This window comes from Pyxicephalus adspersus, chromosome 2 (genome assembly GCF_032062135.1).
Source record: "Pyxicephalus adspersus chromosome 2, UCB_Pads_2.0, whole genome shotgun sequence".
NCBI classification, from domain to species: Eukaryota; Metazoa; Chordata; class Amphibia; order Anura; family Pyxicephalidae; genus Pyxicephalus; species Pyxicephalus adspersus.
This window is the reverse complement of record NC_092859.1, coordinates 28573409-28595509: the sequence shown is the minus strand read 5'-3', so window position 1 is coordinate 28595509 and position 22101 is coordinate 28573409. Positions and strand designations below refer to the sequence as shown.

Below are 22101 nucleotides of genomic sequence, written 5' to 3'. Positions count from 1 at the left end.
ATTTATTCATAGGCACCAGATAAACATGGCATCACTCCTCTTCTGTCTGCTACCTATGAAGGACATTTGAAATGCGTCAAGCTGCTCCTGGAAAGAGTGAGAATAATGTTTGCATATCTTCCAACTTTCCCTCATTTAGAGGGTCCCTCTCCCTATTGAAAATCCTTCTTTCTTTTTTTTTTTCACTTTTTTGTCTGTTCTTAGATTACCTCTTTGTTTTTTGACTAGTAACCTAAATGCTTAAGATCTTACTTTTTTGTAACATCGATATATGTGAGGTTTTTTAAGTAAGTTATGCATGAAATCCTGTATGACAAAGTGATCTTGGTCATAGAAACAAATTTTGGTTCATACACATATCCATTTTTAAAGTACAATTACACTATTGCTCTTACAAATCTGTGAATTTTTACTTTTGTACTGCTTCTCAAATACAGTACTTGAGGCCAGGATATGTGAACATTTTTAGTATTTCTCTAACAGCAGTAAATGAGGAAAGGGATATGTTTTACAAAATTACTGTTCTACGCTAGCCTCTATGTAGCCCTTGAGAATTGCAGATGAGCACCCCTGGTCTAAGCATATGCCAAATCCACCTATTCGACCTACAAGCCAAAAAAATAGTGAGTGAATCATTACTTTGTGTCCCTCCAAGAAACTCTAGTTCTGACTTGAAGCTTACTCAAGGCTAAGAAAATCTACACTTTTATAATACTGCTGAGTACCTTAGAGACCAAGCAACAGCCACATGGAAATGCGTGTCCCCCATACCTTGAAGTACCAGGTATCCCACACACTGGATAGAATTGCAAATCAACCGACTACATTAGTTTTACTCCCATCCTTCCCCTACACTCCCAGTATTTTTGTTCAAAGCAGTTTTTGCTTTCAGAGTCTGCTAGGAGTCCTCTGGGAGCGGAGGCCAATTATCCAACACAACAATTCATTGGCATTTCATTCATTATGATATTAGGCCACTGCAGTTTTATGGAGCCTAAGGCGACTCCACTGTTGGACATCTAAATAGAAGTTTCCACATTACTCATGCTGAGACATAGGCACCTCAAGAAGCCTCGCATGATCATGGCATGATCATGAAATATGATCAGATTTGTTTTTCTGGTACCTAGCTTGTTACATTGTTTGGAATTATAATAAAAAAAGGCAAGCAATGACGAAGAGTTCCCAGCTGTGCACCTTCAGTAGCTCCTGAAGGTGCTTTTCATATCAGTTACTCTGTTTCCTAGTTGAAAACTTTTTTGTGAACTGACAGTAGTTCTTTACCCTCAGCCCTCCTTTATACTTCCACATTTTAAATGAATTTACCTGCATGGTCATGGCATTTTCCTCACTGACCATATTTCCCAATATCACGTTGGATTCTGTTCACAACTATGATAAAAAATGTAGCATTAAGAAAAATGTCTTATGTTCCCTTTTGAGTTTGATCAAAGAACACAAAAACATGCATCTTGCAGCCCCTTGTCGTTGGAAAGGATCGTGAAAGGTCCTTTCCAACGACAAAAATTGGAAGTGTTTACGCAGTTTAACTGTCTGCGAGTTTCTTTGTTTGATCTGTTTGCAGCTGTATGCTATTAGCATCATCTACGTTTACAACAACCAGCTCATGGTAGTCTAATCCTTGTTCTCTGTTCTGTAAGTGTCTTTGCTTGATAAGGGCATCCTGCTCTTTTCTTATCACACTATAACAATTTTAAATAGATTTAATCCACGAATCAAACACAGATGCTACAGTGTAGATCAGGTTTCCACTTCATCCTCTTCCTTTCATATACTGTAAGTGACTGTGACATTTTTGTCCAATCTAATTTAAATGTCGTCGGAGACATCTCCCTTGTGTGGCATGAGTGTGCCCAGAGTTCTTCTAGGTTGCCGAAGTTAAAAGCAGCCATATGAAACAGAAATCCCCATGTGCATGCCTGTTGAAATGAAGGGACTTTATCTGCTCAGGCAGCTGCAGAGAGTGCTTTTCTCTATTTTCTGGACATCCCACCAGACAAAATGCTCTGGCCATGCTCTGAGTTGTTTTGGAGGTCACCGGAACCCAGGTTTGGAGGAAAAAACATTATTTTTGCAGGATTTAACATGACTTGATTTATCTATTGATCTAGGTTTATTAGATCAAACATATTGATTATAATGTGGCTGTCCTTGCTAAATTTATTGTAAATGGAATTTAATGCCTCTCTGCTTAGAATGTTTGCCATTCATTAATTGTGACTTCTCCAAGAGTCACAAGCATTTTAGGCATATTAAAATGGCTGCTTATTCAACACGATAATTTTTAAGAATGTACACAGAAATTAATTCTTTCATTTAGGCTGCTACATAAGAAGAAGAAATACATAGACCCAAGCTCCTTGTACTGCTTCCTTACCTCACCCCAGACTGGACTCTGCTGTACAGGGACTGCATGAGGCTAACGCAATACAAGTCAAGTAATACCTAGGAGAAGGCGCCACACCAGAATTCAAAGTTCACATTTTTTTTCTATGTTTTTCATTTTGAAATGGTCCATAAAGTTATATTGTTTTAATGGTCGGGGTTTCACCAACGTTTGGCCATGTAGCATAGTTTGCACTTCTAGTTGCATCCATGAGTCTACACAGGGCTGCATAATTCTTGCCTGAAAGAAATACAAAGATATCTTACTTTAATTTAACCCAATTTAGTCTGATTTATTTTCCAATAGGCAGTAAATATTAGTGATGTCCCTCAGAATATGTTTTTCCTTTTTTGTATTCATCATACAACATATGCTTCTAAATCTAATTAAATGTTTACTTGGCGCTGGTGCCGTGTTTTACGCACCGTTTCAGATCGCGGATCAGCTACGTTATTTTAATGTTTCTGTTTTAACCAGGCCAGTCAAGCACAACACAGCCTTCTTTATAATTTGCTCTGCTCCTTTGTAACCAACAATTGATAATTCATCGAGGGTGCCAGAGTCCTCCGCCAGTTATCTCTCCTGCCTTTTCCAAATAGCTCAGTTGGAATTATTGTCTTTAATGCATTCCAAAATCTAACTTTTCTAAACCTTTTGTTGATTCACAAACTTTTCCTAAAGTTTGTCACAGCTCTGTACTCGAAATAAAATGTAAACCACCCCCACAGAGTGTGCATAAACGGGGAACTCTCCCAACCATTCAATATCACAAATGGAACAAGACAGGGGTGCCTCTTGTCTCTGTTGTTATTTATTTTAACTTTGGAGCCCTTTTTTAAGACATCTCCGTTCTAATAGGTACATAAAAGGAGTCCAAGTCTGTCATTCTTAACACAAGGTGGCAGCGTAAGCAGACAACTCGTTATTTTTTATCTCTTCACCATTCACGACCCTTCCTAATCTGCTAGCAGAACTCTGTACATATGCAAACATATTGAATTAATCTCCAGAAGTCAGAGGCTCTAAATGTTACTGTCCCGAGACAAACTCAATTGGCTCTAACACTGTCTTTCCCTTATAGCTGGGCTTCCACTTCTATTAAGTACCTAGGTACACAGATACCTGCTGATTTGTCACGCTTTGTGGAACTTAAGTTTTTGCCGCTCCTCAACTGTATTAGGAAAGACCTCAAATGACCTTTTCATGGTTTGGGAAGTGTAATATAGTGAAGATGAACGTGATGCCTAGAGTGTTATATATGTTACAGGCACTCCCGGTACACTTTGGATTGCATATTATGAGTAAATTCAGGTCAGAGTTTACGAGGTTTATATGGTCTTTGGGCTCTCTTTGGTTAGGATTTAACATTTTGAGACTTCCAAGGGCAAAGGGGGGTATGGCATTTCCAGACCCAATATTATTTCAACAGGCGGTTTACTTGACTAGGTTGTTGGACTGGTGGGTCTAAACTCTGGATAAGCTTGAAAGATGCTGTATCTCCGACCCCAATTGACGTTTGGCATGTGCCCCAACTACGGTCAAAGCTACTTTTCTGCAACACCCTCTGATTGGGGCGACTCCTAAAGTATTCTTTCGGTTTTTCTCCTCTGAAAAGGTAGTTGATTATCCATCGCCATTGTCTCCCATACTGGGATGTCCATAGTTTCCATCTTGGATATCCGATGCAATATTTTGCCAGTGGCGAGGGGTGTTTACAGGGCATTTCATTTTCTACAGGATAGGTCTTGGTATCCCTTGCCTGAGTTGCAACGTGCTAAGGAGTTGCCCCGTTTTGATCCCTGGCACCGTATACAACTTACTTATGTGTTCCGCGCTCTTCCACAGCCAGCAACCTTTTGCTGCTCCTTGTTGCCTTTGGAAACCCTGTGTTTAGTGGGGAATCCCCTGAAAGGTTCCCTGTCTTACTCGTACAAGTCACTGTCACCTGAAACTCCTGGCTTTGTGACCCGGTGGGAGACAGATTTGAAAGTGAAATTTTCGGAAACTCAAAAGGATATGTTACTCCACTTCAGCCACAAGGCTGCAGTTTGCAATAAATACCAGGAGACAAATTACAAGCTGGCCACTCGGTGGTATAGAACACCCAGAAGGTCTACCCCCATACTGACAATATCTGCTGGAGATGTGGATCAGCTCCTGTTACGTTATTGCATATTTTTTGGGAGTGCCCTTCTTTGTCTATTTACTGGTCTTCTGTGGCAGACCTTGTCAATAAGCTCACGAATATAATTATTAAAGATAAACCCGCTTTGGCGTTACTCCATGTCTCTGATATGTTGAAAAAGGCATACAAAAACTCTTTATTAAGACATCTTTTGAATGCTAAAGGCATGCATTCCTGCAATGTGGAAGTGTGACAAACCGCTAACCCTTGAGCACTGGCTAAGGAGGGTGGCGGATGTTTACCATATGGAAGACCTGACAACAACTGGGACGAATCAGACGGTTAAATTCATCCAGACCTGGTATTACTGGGTTCAGTTTAGTACATCTGCAGAGTATGGTTGATTGGCCGGTGACTCTTTATATTATTGTGTTTGTAAAGACTGAACTGACACAATAAGTGTGTGTGTATATGTGTGTGTGTATGTATGTATATATATATATACCGTATTTTTCAGACTATAAGACGCACTTTTTCTTCCCCAAAACTGGGGGGGGAAAGTGGGTGCGTCTTATACACCGAATACATGTTAAATATACCGGTAATTAAAAAAAATCATACTCACCAAAAGGCATACAAAAACTCTTTATTAAGACATCTTTTGAATGCTAAAGGCATGCATTCCTGCAATGTGGAAGTGTGACAAACCGCTAACCCTTGATGTGTATTGTAATGTGTATTGTATGTATGTATTTACATGTATGTAAATATTATAACGAAACAGTGGTACCTTGGTCCTAATACGTTCCAGTTCCTTGGACTTATACCAAACAGGACTTACACCAAACAAATTTTCCCATAAGAAAAAAAAGGAAAATGATTAATCCATTCCCATGAAAAAAATCCTATTAGATTATACATTAATGGGGCTGAATAAAACAATAAAAACACTGCTTAATACTAAAATACATCAATACAAAAGTAATTAGATGAAATAAATGAAAATGTAACCTGACTTTACCTTGCTGAGAAGAGTAGAGTGACTACTAGGATGGTGCTGAGAAGGGAGGAGGAGGAGATGTTATGTAATTCACAGAGTTATAGCGCAGGTTGTTCACTGAATGGTAGCAACTGGCGGACTCTTGGGCAGTCGTGGCTTTGTCTCGAGAGAGGTAAAAAGCGTGGTAGCGTGTGGTGTTTTGACTCAGTTTGACCCATACAAGTTCTAGAACAAAGGTTGTATACCAAGCAAAATTTTTCATGTCCAAACAGGACTTATTACCAAGTTGGACTTATTCCAAAGCGGTACTTGTACCGAGGTACCACTGTAGTTGCCTTCCAGTGGCTACATTGCACTTAAACGAGTGGTAGAACTTTTCATTAATGGTTTACAAGGTTTGAAACGTTTAAATTCATACCTCTTTTACCTATTTGGAGAACAGGTACGGACTTCATTGTTGACTTTTGATATATGCAGATATGGTTTAGTGATGTTCTCTCTTGAACGCTCAAGAGAGTCTAACTGTGAGTCCCAACTCTGAAGTTTTTCTTATTGGTATTCTTCTTATTCAGAGAAGCTCCTGATTTAGGAGTTTTCATAGCAACACGTATCCTAACATCTGCTGGCTGTTCATACCTAAACCTTCATCTAGTATTCATAAGTTAGGTTACATACACAGAAGTGTAGCAACTGCTAAAGATCACCCAAAGCTCTTGTTGGGAATCATTGAAAGCTTGGTTTAAGTTGTGCGAATTATTAAAGCAAGCGGTGAGATAGGGAATGACACAGGCTACAGATCTCATCTGAAAAGTTTGGCATGTTCATTATGCTATACAAAATCATAGCACAGCAGGGAGATTAGAGTACATTACCTTGATGGTAGAAAAGTTTACTTTGATGTTAAAGTTGATGGTAATAAATATGACTTTCAGTTGTGTGTATATATATATATTGTTTTATTGTTTTTTACTACATTTACCAATAACTCTTACCTTTGTTATTCTAGAAAGACCACCTGGCCAGTAGTATTTTGAGTGCTTGTTAGAGGACCACACATACTTTGTAGACTAACACCTGGTGACAGCACCTCTTGTCTCCTGCTTAAGAAAAATATACATTGAAATTAGAAACTTTAGACTATCCAAAAGAACATTTAACTTTCATATTGGTAAAAGTGAAGTCCCTGTGTATTATTTAAAGTTTAATTGCCTGAATGTCAGAATGCTTTGTTGCAAACTGACACAAAATAGCCTGCTTCCTAGCTCTTTATGAATTAATTTACATAAATTTTGTTGCTGAATTAATGTATTCTTCGCATTTAGCCTAGGCTTTTTTACATGCATATATCGTTCCTTCTGTGTTGATTGAGATCCGCTCCATTGCTTTTTTTGGCCAGTTAAGTCCTATGTTGTAGAAGTGTTTGGTCTTTTTTATGTAATGCAAAGAAAAATGCATTTGTCACAGAATTTTTAGAGCATTGTCAACTTTATCTAGCACTGATATTTTAGTTTTTCTGTGGCTTGCAGTTCAACCACTTACTTTTGGTATTTCTTGAATACTGCAAGGTATTACCAAGCCTGCCACAGAACTAAATTATGATTATATCATTTCCTAATGAATTACTCTTAACGCTGAAATTTGGCCAAATAATAAACCTCCATCTCTAGATAATTTATAAAAAGAAAAAAAATAGAAGCTTATTCTTTAAATATTTGCCATGGGCACATGGAGCGCTGGGTCCTATATCTTCCTTCTTCCTCACTGCAGATTGGGATAATGTTTTTTTGGTATCCATGTTGATGACTGATGACATAGACGTCTATTCATAGATTGTGCATTGACAAGGTCCTGGTGCTGCTGAGTCCTAAAGACACCACGTAGGGGCGCATGAACAAGGCTTTTAGACAGCAGGCCCAAGACTGTCCCTCTGGATCTGGTGGGAGGGTTGTTATTTGGGAGCTTTAATGAACCATAAACATTGCTGCAATTAGAAAAGCATTTTTACTTTACCTGCAAGCTGTTTTAATGTATCTGTACAAGCGGTAATACTTGGTAGCATTACACTGACGTAACGGCATGAACACAAAAACCTACCTAGCATCAGATAAAGGAAAAACTCAAGACATGCTGTTTAACTTTTCCAATAAATCAACCTTATCCAATGACTTTTTAATAGCTTTGTACCTACACCATATGAATTGAATGTACATATGTTGTATCTCCTGTATAAACAATCACTAAACCTGATCAAAATTGTGAGCACTTTCTATCTTTAAAAAAAAAAAAAAAATTAAATAAAAAAAAAAATCAAAATTGGACTGGATCTAATACAGGTTTGTGCAGTATTTTGGAGTTCCAACCATTCAGGTATTACAAATCGATCCTACTGATTTAAGTTTTAGTACATGCAAGCATAATTGGCAGCGGATTTGCTTGCATGTACTAGACCTGAAATGAGTACAGAAATGTACACAGCTGTTGAAGCTGCAAGTAAAGAGCTGTTTAGAAAGCAAAACACATGAAACGCAACTATTCTGAATTGAATGGTCTGTAATCCTCTTTCTGATTTGCAAAAATACCTTGTAAAAAAGCTGTTGGTAGATTCAGAACATTCTTTTCGTGGCTTATGCTCGATTTCTACATTTTCTCATGGAAACCTCTTATGTAGTACTTGCTGAGTTGTCCACATTTTCAATGAGTTTCACATTTAAAGCATTCTCATACACTTCATTGTATGCTTTAAACCAAATCTACAGTAGTTTTAAATGTGTAAATGGATATAAAAAGCATTGAAACTGGACCTCCTCTGCAGGCTTCATTCAACCCTTAAGAGGAAAGGTGGCCTAGCATTCGAGCAAGATCTGGTGTGCGTTAATGGAGTGCACAAGTAGTGCTTCGGCAAAGGTGTAACTTCTATTTTCAGAACTTTTTGTCTGAAGTACAGCAACAGATCTTCTAGAAACCTTTTAAATTCTTTCATAGCTAGGCAAGTGTGTAATAATTCAAACATTTAAGCAGCTGCCATTTTAGGAGGAGTTCAGTAATGGCAGCGCCTAGTTCCTCGAGGTGCTCCTCTGAATGTGCTCCTGAGAATAATTAGGTCTTCTACCCAGCCAGGACTGCTGTGTGATGGAGCTGTGTAAACATCTGGTCTAAATAGACAGGAATGCAAATCCTTAGTCAGGTAAAACCGCTCCAATATATCTATTTAGCTTTGTCTTTTAATCAAAGCTATCCGAAAAAAGAGAATGTTTTATTTTTTTAATGGTTGTCCTCTTTAATATATAATTATAGACTTTTGTCAATTATTCCAGTCATCCTGTCAAATATTTCATGATTGAAAATGTATGCACCTTTATGTGTTGCCAAGCCACCCACGCAGGACACAGACCGATCTGTTTACAAAAGCTTGTTTCAGCATCTCGCCTCTCAATCTGTTCCGTGGCAGAAATCAAGGCTGCACCGTAACGTGTCTCCTGCAAAACTCTTGCAGGTCTCTAGGGAATGACGTTGTTTGCATTGTCATCTATGGATTATCGTTTATCCTTTTTATGACTGTGGAGCATAAAACGTTTCATTAAAGTATCCGTAACCCAGATTTGTTTTTGTTAAGAAAAACAAACGTGGTCTATCACATATTTCGCCTGCTTCTTTTGCAGTAAACCTTTTGGCTGCTGGCACAGACAGAACAGCATCTGTGAGGCATTGTTATGCCAATAATAATGGCTTTTGATCTTCTACATCTCAAAACAACGTTGGCTTTGCTAAATAGAATGAATAGAACAGCATGCAGAAGTTTGTTGACTAATTTACTAGGATGACTGCTACATTTTGGGCCCTGTCTAGGTGTGCTGAATTTTGTAACCTATGAGGCGAACTAAGCCTATTAAAACAAAAATATCCCAGTAAGCGTCTCTTTATTGCAGAAGGGACATGCTATGTCTCTTCTGCAATAAAACAAACGTTTCTGCCTGTTCACAATCTTCTGCTGAGCGTTCCCATGTTCCAGGAATTGATGAACTCACATGCATCCTTCTGCAAAATAAATGACCACCTGCCTGTTCTCAGTTTCTTTTTAAACACACTCCCCTGTTCATGTGTATATCCCAGGTTCTAATTTTTAGCTATTATTGCATAACTCCTGCACATGGAGCCGGGGGAGGCTGGGATAACGGGCAGGTCCCATCAGTTTCCACGGAGCTATGCATGCAAGCGTTTTTTTTATTTTCTCTCTAAAGATAATGATCAGGAGGGTAAGTGCGATTTATTGCCGGAGGGGCATTGCCTTTCCATTCTGCAATAATGAACCTGTCTTATTTCAGTATTTATTTGCAGAACATTTATTCCATATTTGAGGTACCCAATTCAAGTGAATTGGACATCCGGGATTGGCAAATTCATTTTCCCTGTATTCTAAGCCAACTTCACAAACGCATGGTTTGACAAGATTGGTATTGGAATCTAAGTAGCCTGTACACAGCCCCCTTACCCTTACTTTACACCTCTTGGATGAATTGGAACACCAATTGCAAGTTTGGTCTTCAAGGCTAGGCCATCAGTACCTGACCCCACAAATTTCCTTTTGGATAAATGATCCTAACTTCCAACACACATTCCAAAGGAAAGCTTTACCAGAAAATAAAAGCTTGTAATTGCTGCAAAAGGAGGTAAATCTACTTTTGAATGTGTTTATGGAAAATGTGAGTCTTACCTAAGTTTTGTGTATTGCTTCCTTTTGCCAACCAAAGAATATTGTGTCTACAGTGCTGTATTCTCGCTTACACTTTTGATATTCTTTCTAGTGTGAGAAAAGATTTCAGACAACAGAAACTTGATTATAATTCTTCCACATTCGTGTTCGAAAGCCATTCCTACTAGCTGCATTTCAATTCTTTATGTCCAATGACGTGACAGCTGTGCTTTGGACAAGCTGATTTGGGCATTCCGACAGTAGCCACGATTCATGCCAGAATATCATTACTGATAGAAAACAGATGCCAGGTTGCTGGTCAGATGCCAGCATACCTTTTAATTTCTGCTAACCAAGACAGCTACAACAGAATAGTAAAAATCTAATTTGCTATCAATAACTGGAAGTCTCATGAGCCCCTGCTCATTTGTAAATTAGCATTAGAGGCCTGTGTTAAATGTGGCTTGTGGTTTGGGGTTTTCTTTGCAGACTACCTAAACCAACATCTCTGCTTTACTGACTTTTCTTTTTAAAACCAATCTTCAAGAGGAACTAAAGTTCCACTTTTAGCAATCTACGTTCATACAAGTCAAGGCGATCTCCCTTCTGCATTAAATCCCTCCTATGTGCCTGATCTTTCTGGGTGTCTGTCAAAAAGCTGAGCTTTTAGCATGGGCATCTTCAGCAATGGCTGCCAGGATACCCGGCATTCCCAGCTTCCTTGCGGCACCAAGAATGAATGAACTCCCACTCGCCTGTGCAGGAGTTGCATGGCACAGGCAATCAAAATGGGCAAAGGTTGTCTGAAGGAAGATGTCCAAACCCTGCAAGGGAACAGAAACAAGTGAGTATAATGGGTTTAGTTTTGCTTCTTTTTAAAGCTTTTAAGATAAAAATATGGACCATAGACTAGGTTTGAGTTTAAAAAACTTTTTTTTACTTTATTTGCCTAAAAACTTTGAACTAAAATGTTTTCCATGTCTACAAAAGTTGGGAGGTATGGCAAATGCTTGGAAGAAATTAAAGTGTATGAAGGTGGAGTCCATGGGCTGAGTGAGGGGAGGGATTTGGAATATCTATGCAGCAATGCGTTGATGACAAACAGGAAATTAGAGGTTAGCTGGATTTTTGGTGGATTTCTGGTTTTCTGTGCCAAGAATAGTTCTTTTATTGTAGACAGTCACTTAATGTTTTATTTTTTTGCTTTACAAGAGATAAAAATGATGTTTTAGGGGCACTGACCTTAAAGTAGTTTTTAAGAGAGCTTATTTCTATCGCCTGTCCCTTGGAAAAACTCTCCGGAATCCCCCAGTGCTGTTGTCACCATATTGTAATATGGATTGGAGTTTTTTTGCTGTATAACACAAAATGTGCCCAGGTTGATAGCGTGTATATTTGTCGCTCGGAGAAGTAATTTGGCTCTTGTTGCATGCTTGTGGTGCAGCCAAGATTCAGCTGGCCAAATCGTCTTTATCTGGTGCTGTTTGGAGGTCGTTACCACAGCCTCTATTAGTTTTAGTTGCAAATAACAAAAGACAGTGTCTGACTGCCATTTGATAACATCACACCATGCAAGCGCCGCTTATCTTTCCAGGAAAGAAATGTGGCCAGCTCAATGGGATGAGTGTGAAATAAACATCCTGCATTACCTGTCCAGCATTTCATGGAAAGAGTTTGAATGTCAGATCTTGCTTCTTACTATGCTGGCAAGGTGCTGATAGTTGCAGCTTGGCAGATAAGGAGCAATACATTAAGTGAAGACAGCCAAGCACGTGAGGAAATTTGTAATGTTCCTCATCAGCAGCCCAGAGACTGAGAAAGAGTGGGGCACAAGGGCTGATCTGTATGTATTTCATTTTATGCCACTTAGGACCTCAATCCCCTTTATAGCTGAATAAAGGTGTATTTGGTATATGATAAATATGTATTCATGTAGCCATTGTTCAGACATTAGCAGCCTGCTTTGTACTTCTGTGTTGTCACCCTGTCACAATCACCCTTGTTATTTACAGAATGGTTATTGACACTCATTGGGTTGGCTATTTTTGCTTGGTCCAGAGTAATGACGTTACATACATTCTGACGTCTTGCACATTCTGGAATTGTCCCTTATGTGCAGACCTTCCTACCGATTCAGAGTTTACACACAGATCTATATTTGTTTACAAAAATACCCATTGATCCTGCCGTACAGATCTTTATTCAGGCACTTCCTGTTATAGGTTGACAACTGTATTCCCTACTAAATACTAAAATATTGCTACTTTATGACCTTTTTGTCATATTGCAACCCTTAGAAGGTTGTTTTTGTGTAGAAAGTGAATGACAAGCCCCACCAGGCCTCATGGCAGGCAGGATCATACAGATCCTGATCATAATATAAGTTCATTTCTTACCGTCCTAGGGAACATTTTGTGATTTGTATTCTGACCATATATTGTAATGTCTGGGGTAACATAACTCTTGCATATCAAGGATTTGGGTTTATCTCAACATTTTCATTTTTGTTAACTCCTAATGAAAGCATGCTCCTATAACTATATAGGGAATTTTAGGATGTATTCTGAAGTGTGTTAAAATTTCAGTCAAATCTGGAATGTGCTTTATTTATGTCCAGTATTTTATTCCCAAGGATGTTAGTAGCTGTGTTTTCATATAAAGTCACTTATTTTGTTATCTGTGTGATTGGTCTGTTTTGCATGATTGCATTTCTAGATAGCACAGTTATGTTCCAAGTTATCAGCTTTATTATAAACTGGTATAACAGACACGTAAGTGACATCTCCACATCCCTCAAAACAACCTCAGAATAAACATATGAGGAATAATTAATGTCTTTCATCAGCGCTTTGGATTTTGAGATTAATCTTGTCGTCTTCGGGATGTACCGTTGTCAATCTTACTTCAGCCCGGCTGTAGTTTTATCAGCAACGTCCTTCAAATGCATAGAAAGATCATTCTAGCTGTGATTTGTTTTTCTTCCTTCAGAAGCCATATTTTGCTTTTATTTTGTAATTAATTCACAGTCTGCTAATTACAAACTTTGAAAGCTTCCGATACCCTAAAGGTCGATGCCCTTTAAACATCAAACTCAGAAATGTAAAGCCTTTTTAATCTTCAAAAATGCTTATTGTTTTGTTGTGCACTCTGTTAACATGAAACCTTGTTTTTGCTTTAAACACAATCCCCTAAGTACATATAATGTAATTGTTTAGGAAAATGGCTTTATTACAAGTTCTTACCTGCTTGTTTTCTGCTTATATTAAAGTAGGCTGCTCCATAGCATTTACAGAAATCTGTCTTTGAGAGATCATGCTTTTAATACGGGCAGCACAGTGGCTCAGTGATTTAGCACTCTGACCTTTGCAGAGCTAGGTCCCTGGTTCGAGTCTTGGCCAGGACACTATCTGCATGGAGTTTGTAGGTTCTTCCCATGGCTGCGTGGGTTTCATCCAGATACTCTGGTTTCCTCCCACAACCCAAAAATCATGCAGTTAGGTTAATTGGCTTCCCCTCAAAATTGACCTTAGGTGGTATAAATGACATATGACTATAATGGGGACATTAGATTGTGAGCCCGTTTGAAGGACAGCTAGTGACATGACTATGGACTTTGTGCTGTGTAATATGATGGCCCTAAATAATTACTGTGTAATAATAATCATAGATTAAATGATCAATGGATGTTCATTTTTTTTTTCTTTTAAAGACATACTAGTGAAATAAGGAAAACAAATTGCAGTTTTATACACTGAATATTAACATGCATAATGCCAGCACAGCACAGGATTGTTTCGTTTTTACCTACTCCACTAATATGCATTTCTCACTCACTTTTCAAACTGGCATACAGTCTTTTAGGCAACTAAAGAACAGTGGGACCTTGGTGACTGTGGCGGACATAGCAAAAAGTGGGCCCCTACGCAGAACTGACTTGGGGAACTTCCATTGGTTGAAGAGGGTCCAGGGGCTTCTTGCAGGAGCACACTTTGCACCTCCCTATATTTCCTTTGGTGATCTTCTTGTGGTTAGGCATCACCACTGTGACTTGACCCTAAATGATTGCCAATGCAAATTTGTGCATTGAAATTTACATTTTACAATAGAACACTGTCAAGGTGATATGCACCACACATATCGTACGTGTAAAAATCATGGTATTGCATAAAACAGGGAAACTGAAATACTTTAGAGTTACTCCTAAATGATTGCTCCAAAAAAATGTTTCTACTCAATGTGTCATAAATTAACCCTGTGGTATATGTCCGTTCTTCCTGCATGTGCGTTGGGGAAAGGGTTCACACACCGCTCACAGTATGTCAGCATGGTGGTCAGTGAGATTTATGTCACCCCTACAGATCTCCAAAAAGATCATTGATATCCGTTAAACTGACCTAAGTGGCACAAACCGCTCATTTCTGAAGTAACCTCTAGGAAACTCCGAAAGGATTCCTTTGAACCCTGGTTAAGAAACTCAGATCTAGACCTTCCCTTTTATCTCCTGCTCTAGCCCAAACAAATGGAATAGAGGGAGATCTGCTACTTGCATGAATGCTACATTTGAGATTTAAAGCTATAAAACTAGAATTGCTTGGAGCACATATGCAGTAAGTTTACTCCCTGCTTTCAATCCTAAATCCTTTTTGGGATTACAAAGGAGCAAGATGAGCCTAGAGACCAAAAATGGGGAGCGTGTTGCAGTGCTCCCCATAGTTTATATTTGCCATGGTCAGCTTGTTCCTTGACAAAGACCCTTAATGTACAAATAGAACCTTTTTCTGTTGAACCAGCTCCTCATGCCCTTCCTTTTTCTTTGGGGTTTCATAAAGTGCATGGCAATTAAAAATCGCCTATTGTATTCTAGAGCTAGCTTTAGATCCACAAGCATAATCGGAACTCTTTAAGAGTCCCCTTCACTGACAGGTTTTCCGGCCTGGTGTCATGTACTTATTTCCCACTGCAGAGAGAAACTGTAATTACCTTTTGTTTTTAAGTAATAAAATGTCACTGACGCTGCACAGAACACAGAAAAAAGAATGGTTTTAGACCCTGTACTAATATTTATTTGCTTCAAGGTATTTTCTACAACTCCTAAAAAAAAAAAAAAAAAAAACAAACAAGCTTAATTTACAAATATTGTATACAGCGCGAACATATAATGAATCCTTCTACAACCAGATTTTTTTTCATTTTGTTTTATGAGCTGTTAACAAAATGATTAGTTTTTTTTCTTTCTGTTTTGCCACAAATCAGTGGAGTAAAAATCTAATAATAAACTGCTGTACTCTAACAGGTAGAGATGTGATGTATTTATGTTTGAAGAAAAATGTATTTTGTGTTTTCAAAACTTTATGGGGTAAAAAAGCTTTTAGTATATCCCCCCAACACCTTTGCATTTCCCAATGTTTTTTCGCTTTGAAAACTCACTCTGCATATACTGAAAAAATCCTGATCATCTGCTGGAAATCCAGGTAACTCCTGACGTCCTGTTTGAGCTGACAACACAAATTGTTTGCAGTGAAATGTCAGCCCCTCCTGAGTTCTATCCTTGTGGACTCTCACCAATGCTCTTCTATATGCACAAAATAATGAATTTCCCCCAAAAATGCTGCTACATTGACTCCCAGGAGTCTGTCCACACAGACCATGTGTAGAAAAAAGTTCCTAAAGTTTGGTGGTGTGCCTTTATCATGACCTGGAAGGCAGATATCCAAGAGTCTTGGCTTAGAACCAGTGAGTTGAATGATATTGGTGTCATAAAGATGACTTTATTCAACCTAGAAAACAGAGAACATCTAGTGCCAGAGAAGAGGTACTGAGGGTGAAAGCACTTTTCTACTTTTACTGCTATATTGATTTTTTAAGCTTGAGTTCAGCTTCAAGTTGTGTTAGATGATTATTTTTTTTTGTGTCAGTTATTTTTTCTTTGTGCTAGTTTTTGTAGTCATTTATTTCTTTTCTCTCCATTTGTGTTTTGCAGGGGGCTGATAAGAATGTGAAGGGACCTGATGGACTAAGTGCCTTTGAATCCACAGACAACCAATCAATTAAAGATCTGCTTCATTGATGGGACAGGAGATTGTCAGCACCGTTTGCCTCTCATTTCCTATTTTTTTCTTTCTGTTTATTTTTTTCTTCTGCCGATTCATCCATAATTTTCATCTAAAATGTGGGGAAATGCAGTGACATATGAGAGAGAAACAGCCTCGGTTAGACAGAATGTCTAATGTCTCTGCTAATTTTTTCCAAAGTTTGGAACTTACCACTGTCCTCAAAAGCACAGAGGTATTTTAGGATCATTTGGAGGAATGGATCACAGACCTTAATTATAGAACATACCTTGTTTACAAAAGAGGTATTACAACTTCCTCTTGATTGTAGGGATTGTTTGAACTTGGAGATTACATAAGATTTTTTTTTTTAGCTTTCTTTTATTTAGAATGTTAAATGAGTAATAGCATTATTTGGCTTCTGATCATGTTCTAAACTGTTTAATAAATACTCTTCACCTCGTCTAGCGTATGGAGTGAATTTGAAGGCCTTGTATACTTAAGAATAAATAACTCAGCATTATGTACTTTGTACCTTGCATTAAAGAACCACAAATTATGCTTTTGGTTTTAACCTACTGGTTTACTATCAGCTTGAACATTTGAAACTCTTTTAGTGTAATATTCCCAGTACATTCCCCAGACCTCAGCTAATCATGACCTTGCTTACCTTTGGTGATGAAATGTCCCAAAACAGCTCAGACTAAATAGTTTTAGGACATTAAAAAAAAATGAGATGTGCACACATTCAAATCTCTACCAGAACAATTCTGCTTGTGTATTGTTTCTTAACTGGATGAAAACGACCTCTGTTATTAAAATGTATCTGAGCAGAATGTTGTCTGATCTTGCTGCTTTTTCCTCACTTGCTTTTCTAAAGAGCATCAAATTCAGCACACATTTACAAAGCAGTTTACAGGCTGAAAGAAGGTTTTCAGAACTTCCTTTTCAGAAGGAAATCTGTCAAAATATGCCAATGTGGGAAATGTGATTACAAGCATCGGGGTGATCATTTTCTTTGCTTTTTTATTCTGTCACCTAGCAATTCATCAGGTTGTATAGAATAAAGCAGCAGATTATAGATGAAAGGTCTTCTCATTGTCCACACGAATCACAGGGTCCTCTTCCCCTCTATTCCAGCTCTGGGTATTCCTTAGTGGTGTAGAAAGCAGATCTGGCATGAGCACGGTGCTCTGCAGCAGGAGCACTCAGGATAATGTCATGATAGTCCCCCTGGAATGGGGCAAGGGGTCAGTCCATGTTATCTTAGGCCCACATTTTAAAGACCATTTTCAGGTTTTTATCTTTCAGGATGCTCATCGAAAAAAAAAAAAAACCTAAAAATGGTCTCTAAATTGCTTTTTAAATTAATAGGAGCTATTGTTATATATTTATTGCTAAACATATGGTAAATAAATCCACAATGGACACCCAGACTGTGATTAAATGTTGATAAAGTTTCTAGCCTTTACAATTTTCTATATAGATACTATTTTTCCTCTCTTGCTAACAAGTCGTTTAAAGAAAACCAGGGGACATCTTTACAACTGGTTAACATGCAAAATAATGAGAGTTTAATGGGAGTTTACCTGTTCATCAATTGTAATTGTTTTTTTCTATTTCGGAGGCCTAAGCAGCAAAGATTTGGATTTGGCTCCATAGTTGTTTACATTATTTGTAAACATAGGGCTCGGTGGTTTGAATCCCTTATGCACTGTCCGAACTAGAGACCACGTATGTTTGTGTGTGTGTGTTGAGGCAGTTGACAGAAAAATGCAAATATAAATCTTTTATAAATAAACCTTTTCTGGTTAGTGTAGGGAAGGGCTAGAACTTTTAACAGGTTTTTTAATGGTTTGTGTCCTTTTTTTTTTTTTTTTGTCAAGTTTACTGTCACCAGGACTTAAGCATAAGTAAGCTTCAAAATTTTCAGTTGCCATCTCAACTGGAATGGAGGGGAATGGAAACCCTTTTTCCTGTAACAGCTGTTTGAGGGGACTTACCTCATTTTAGATTTTTTTTTCAATTCTTGATGTGTTTTTCAGCTAGAAGGTTAAAGAAAAAAGGGAAGCTGTCCAAACAAAAACACACAGGGTTATATCTATTCCCCACCCTATCTACTCAAAAATATTAGGTTTTAACATTACATATACTTTAAGACATTTTATATAAAGTATACATAACTGGTACTTTATTTTGTACATTGCATAGCATTCTTAGCCCATTTTGCTCTTCAGCCTTTTTTTAATCATATGGTATAAAGTAGGAAATAAAAAGTTTGGTTCCAGGTGATTAACCAGCAGCACTTACTCCTGGGAGGAGCAAGCCAACTAAAATGAATACTTTCATTGACATTGATGTGTTGGCAAATATTTATGGACTCTACCTGTATCTCACTTGGCCTTCACAGCATGAGAGCAAGCTGGGACCTTGGCTGCAGAGATCTTTGTATCGGAGTCGTTAAGATATATAAATGGTCAGGTAGCTAGGTTTATGAACCAGCAAAAATAAAAAAAAAAAAACTAAAATATTACTTGTGAGCTCGCCTGGGCTACTTCAGACTTTTTCATTTAGGTAAAACTGTTAATGCACATCACTTTTGTGATGTGTGTAGGTGCTCTTTATTTAAAATGACACCCAATGCACAACTACAGTTGTGGGGAGTATAAATGTAATGCATTGTGTTGTGCTTCTTTAGGGTTATGATCCCAAAACTCTGAAGTGGCCTTGCAGATTTTTACTTCTATTAAAGCCATTGTAGGGTTGTAGCATGTAATTCATTATTACTGTATGAACTTGAAGTTGAAGTGATGAGTGTTTTTTTTTTTCTTTTTCATTTTTCCACAAAACCAGCAACATTTTCATGACCATTCCCAATGTACTTTGAAGAGTCTCCTCCTAGATGCACAAAACTTGCACATAATTAGTCTAAGTATTTAGCAATTTAAACTAGCTTTTTTAAAATGCTTACAATGCTCATTGCTGATTTTGTTTTTGACTGAATGTATTTTGTGCATAAAGCCCCCCGTTCAGTGTTTTGGGGGCATGAGATATTTATAATCATTTTGGTCCATGTAACTGCTGGCCTCCCAAGCATTTGGGATATTTTTCGAGTTCCTAAATGAAAAGAACCCTAATGAAAATCAGATAAGAAAAAAAATGCCAGGAGTATTTATTATTATTGTCACCATCAAGACAACGTTAACAATTAGGTTTATATTTTAAAAGCCTAACCTGTTTTTTTCCTAATGATTTTTTTTCTTGCTTTGCATTTTCTTTTTTGCTTGAAATAAAGAATAATAATCTCTGCAAGTGCTTTATTCATTCCTTTTATTCTTTTTGTATGCCTTAAGTTACCCACCTGTCTTGGAAGTACAATAAATGTTAAAAACGAATGTTTTTTATGGTGTTAGCATTATGAACTGCGTTCTAATTTAATCAAGTGCATATTGTTGCAGTTTAGAGTTTGTGTATCACCAAAGATTAAGGAATAAAAATCTACAGACTCCTAAACCATAAAATATATTCTTATAGTAATGAAAACTCTCACTATATTATCCTGTTTTGCCTCTGTTTTAAAAAATACCTATGCCATGTCCCTTATTGCTGTGATCTCCTCAAAACTCATATATGGGAGCTTTCCATATGCTAATAGACTTCATGATGTGTCTGATCACTTGAACACAGGTCATCATGCACATGTGCACCCCAAGCACAGCCCCTGAGCACAACATAGTAACCCCTAATGATAAATATCTGACTCAGGATGTACACTTAGTGTCACTACATAAACCCTTCTAATAGACACTTCAGCCAACATAGCCACTCGTCTAGGCAGAAATAAACTAAACTGAAACTTTGAAAGCCTATTATGTTGCAAATATAAGCTGCAAACAAACAGGACTGAAATTAAGTAATTATATAAGGTATATTGCTACATTTTATTTTATCCTAAAGGTCATTTGATATATTCTGTGTTCCACTCAATTTGTTATGATATATTCTCATATCCTGTTGCATCAGCAGGATGGGAAACAAAAGGAAAATCTCATCCCAATGTGATGTGGATAGCGAAAACATAAAGGCAGAGGTGTTTTGACTACACATATTACTACTACTAATATAGCAAAGCCATAATGGCTACTACCGTGTTTCCCCGATTTTAGGACACCCCCATTAAGTAAGCCACCCCCGATTTTTAAAAAAATAAAATAGGACACTCGCCCGTTTATAAGACAGCTCCCGATATCTGATCCTGCGTGTGTGTCCTTTATGCTGGCTGCAGCGTGTGTGTCTTTGATGCTGGCTGCAGGCTCAGAATTTTGGAAAAATTTTCAAGTTTTTGTACTATTTAAAGACAACAGGCAAAACACCTTTCATTTAGTGGAATCTAAATTACAACATGTCCACAGACATCAAAACGAAATGGCAATTAAGAATAAAACTGGATGGTACCTGTTAAAAAATGTGCACACCTTTCCTTTTTAATACAGTGTATTCCCCCCTTTAGCACCAATGGTGGCATGCTATCTTTTGACAAAGGCTGTAGAGCTGCCGGTTCTTCCTGGCAAAAAGCCTCCAAATCCTGTAATGCTTGGGTTGTCTTTCATGAACTACTTGTGAGATCTCCTAGTGCATCAATGATATTAAAGACAGGAGACTTTGATTTCCAATACAGCACCTTCATTTTTTTCAGCTAAAGCTACTGAGCAGTTGACTTCACCGTGTTTTGGATCATGGTCATGTTGGAAGATCTAGCGCATCCCATGCACAACTTCCGGACTAGTTAATGCAACATTGCAGTATTTATGATAACATGCTGCATGCACCTTGCCTTTGAAGTTTACAAGCTCACACACCTCACCACACTTCACAGTTGGGATGGTATACTTTTTACTAGGCCTTGTTGCATTGCAACACCAACTGTTTGCAGAGAGGCTTGTATTTCATCTAAACTGGCATCTGAGTTTTCTTGCATCTTGACAAATTTTCCTGGTAGTTGTGGCTGAAATCTTGGTTGGTCTTCCTGATTGTGGTAACAACAGAACTCTTTTAACGCTCTACTTTTTGTGTCAGACTTTGAGCACTACTGATTTTTTTTCAGGGTATTTTCAGGATATATATTTCCCCATGGCTCAGTATCTAGAAAAGTCAGTGCAACCCTGAATAAATTTAAATTGATTATATATACACAGACACTGATTACAAATAAAGAAGTTACAGATCAGGACACTCTCCCTAATTACCCTTAATTGAAACCTATGTATGTCAACTTGTGCGTATTTTATCAGACAATTTTATGACAAATTGCTTCATCTGAGCCCACTTTTATTCTTTACAAACAATAGAGGCATATTGCAGTGCAAAGACTAACGTGATTAGAAAGGAAAGCCTTTCAGTGCAACAACCAACGTGACTAAAGGAATTTTACTTACTGATGTTTTAATTTATTGTACTTTAAGGGTCCACTGAATTAACAAATATTGATAAGGTTAATGTCTGTTTTTTTGTGGTATTCAGTATTTGAATCCCTCTCGTCTTATTCAAATGCCTTTATATTTTGTTTAGATTCACATGCAGGCCAAGCTTTCCAGAAAATGAGGTGATGATCAGCTTTTTATTCAGATGGCCTAAATTTTTTTTTTAAGTAAAAAAAAGCTGTAAGTGTATACATATTCAATTAAGATTACCTGTTGAAAGGGTGACTCTGCGGCTGGGCTGTTTCCCTGCCCATCACATGTCACCTTGTTAAACAAAATGGATAAATAACTGGCAAGATTAACAGGTAATAAAACTTCTGTATAAATGCTAGCGCCAATTTATTATCAC

At 37.8% G+C, this 22101-nt stretch overlaps 1 protein-coding gene across 1 annotated transcript in view; it reads left to right on the top strand.

The window, feature by feature from the left end:
- The window catches only part of MTPN (myotrophin), a 34934-nt gene extending 18199 nt beyond the window's left edge, over nt 1-16735 (top strand). The window contains exons 3-4 of the mRNA XM_072400180.1: nt 13-96; nt 16203-16735. Coding sequence (XP_072256281.1) covers nt 13-96; nt 16203-16289 — 171 coding nt within the window. The 3' untranslated portion in view covers nt 16290-16735. The remainder of the gene's footprint in view (nt 1-12; nt 97-16202) is intronic.
- Nucleotides 16736-22101: the final 5366 nt, after the last annotated feature.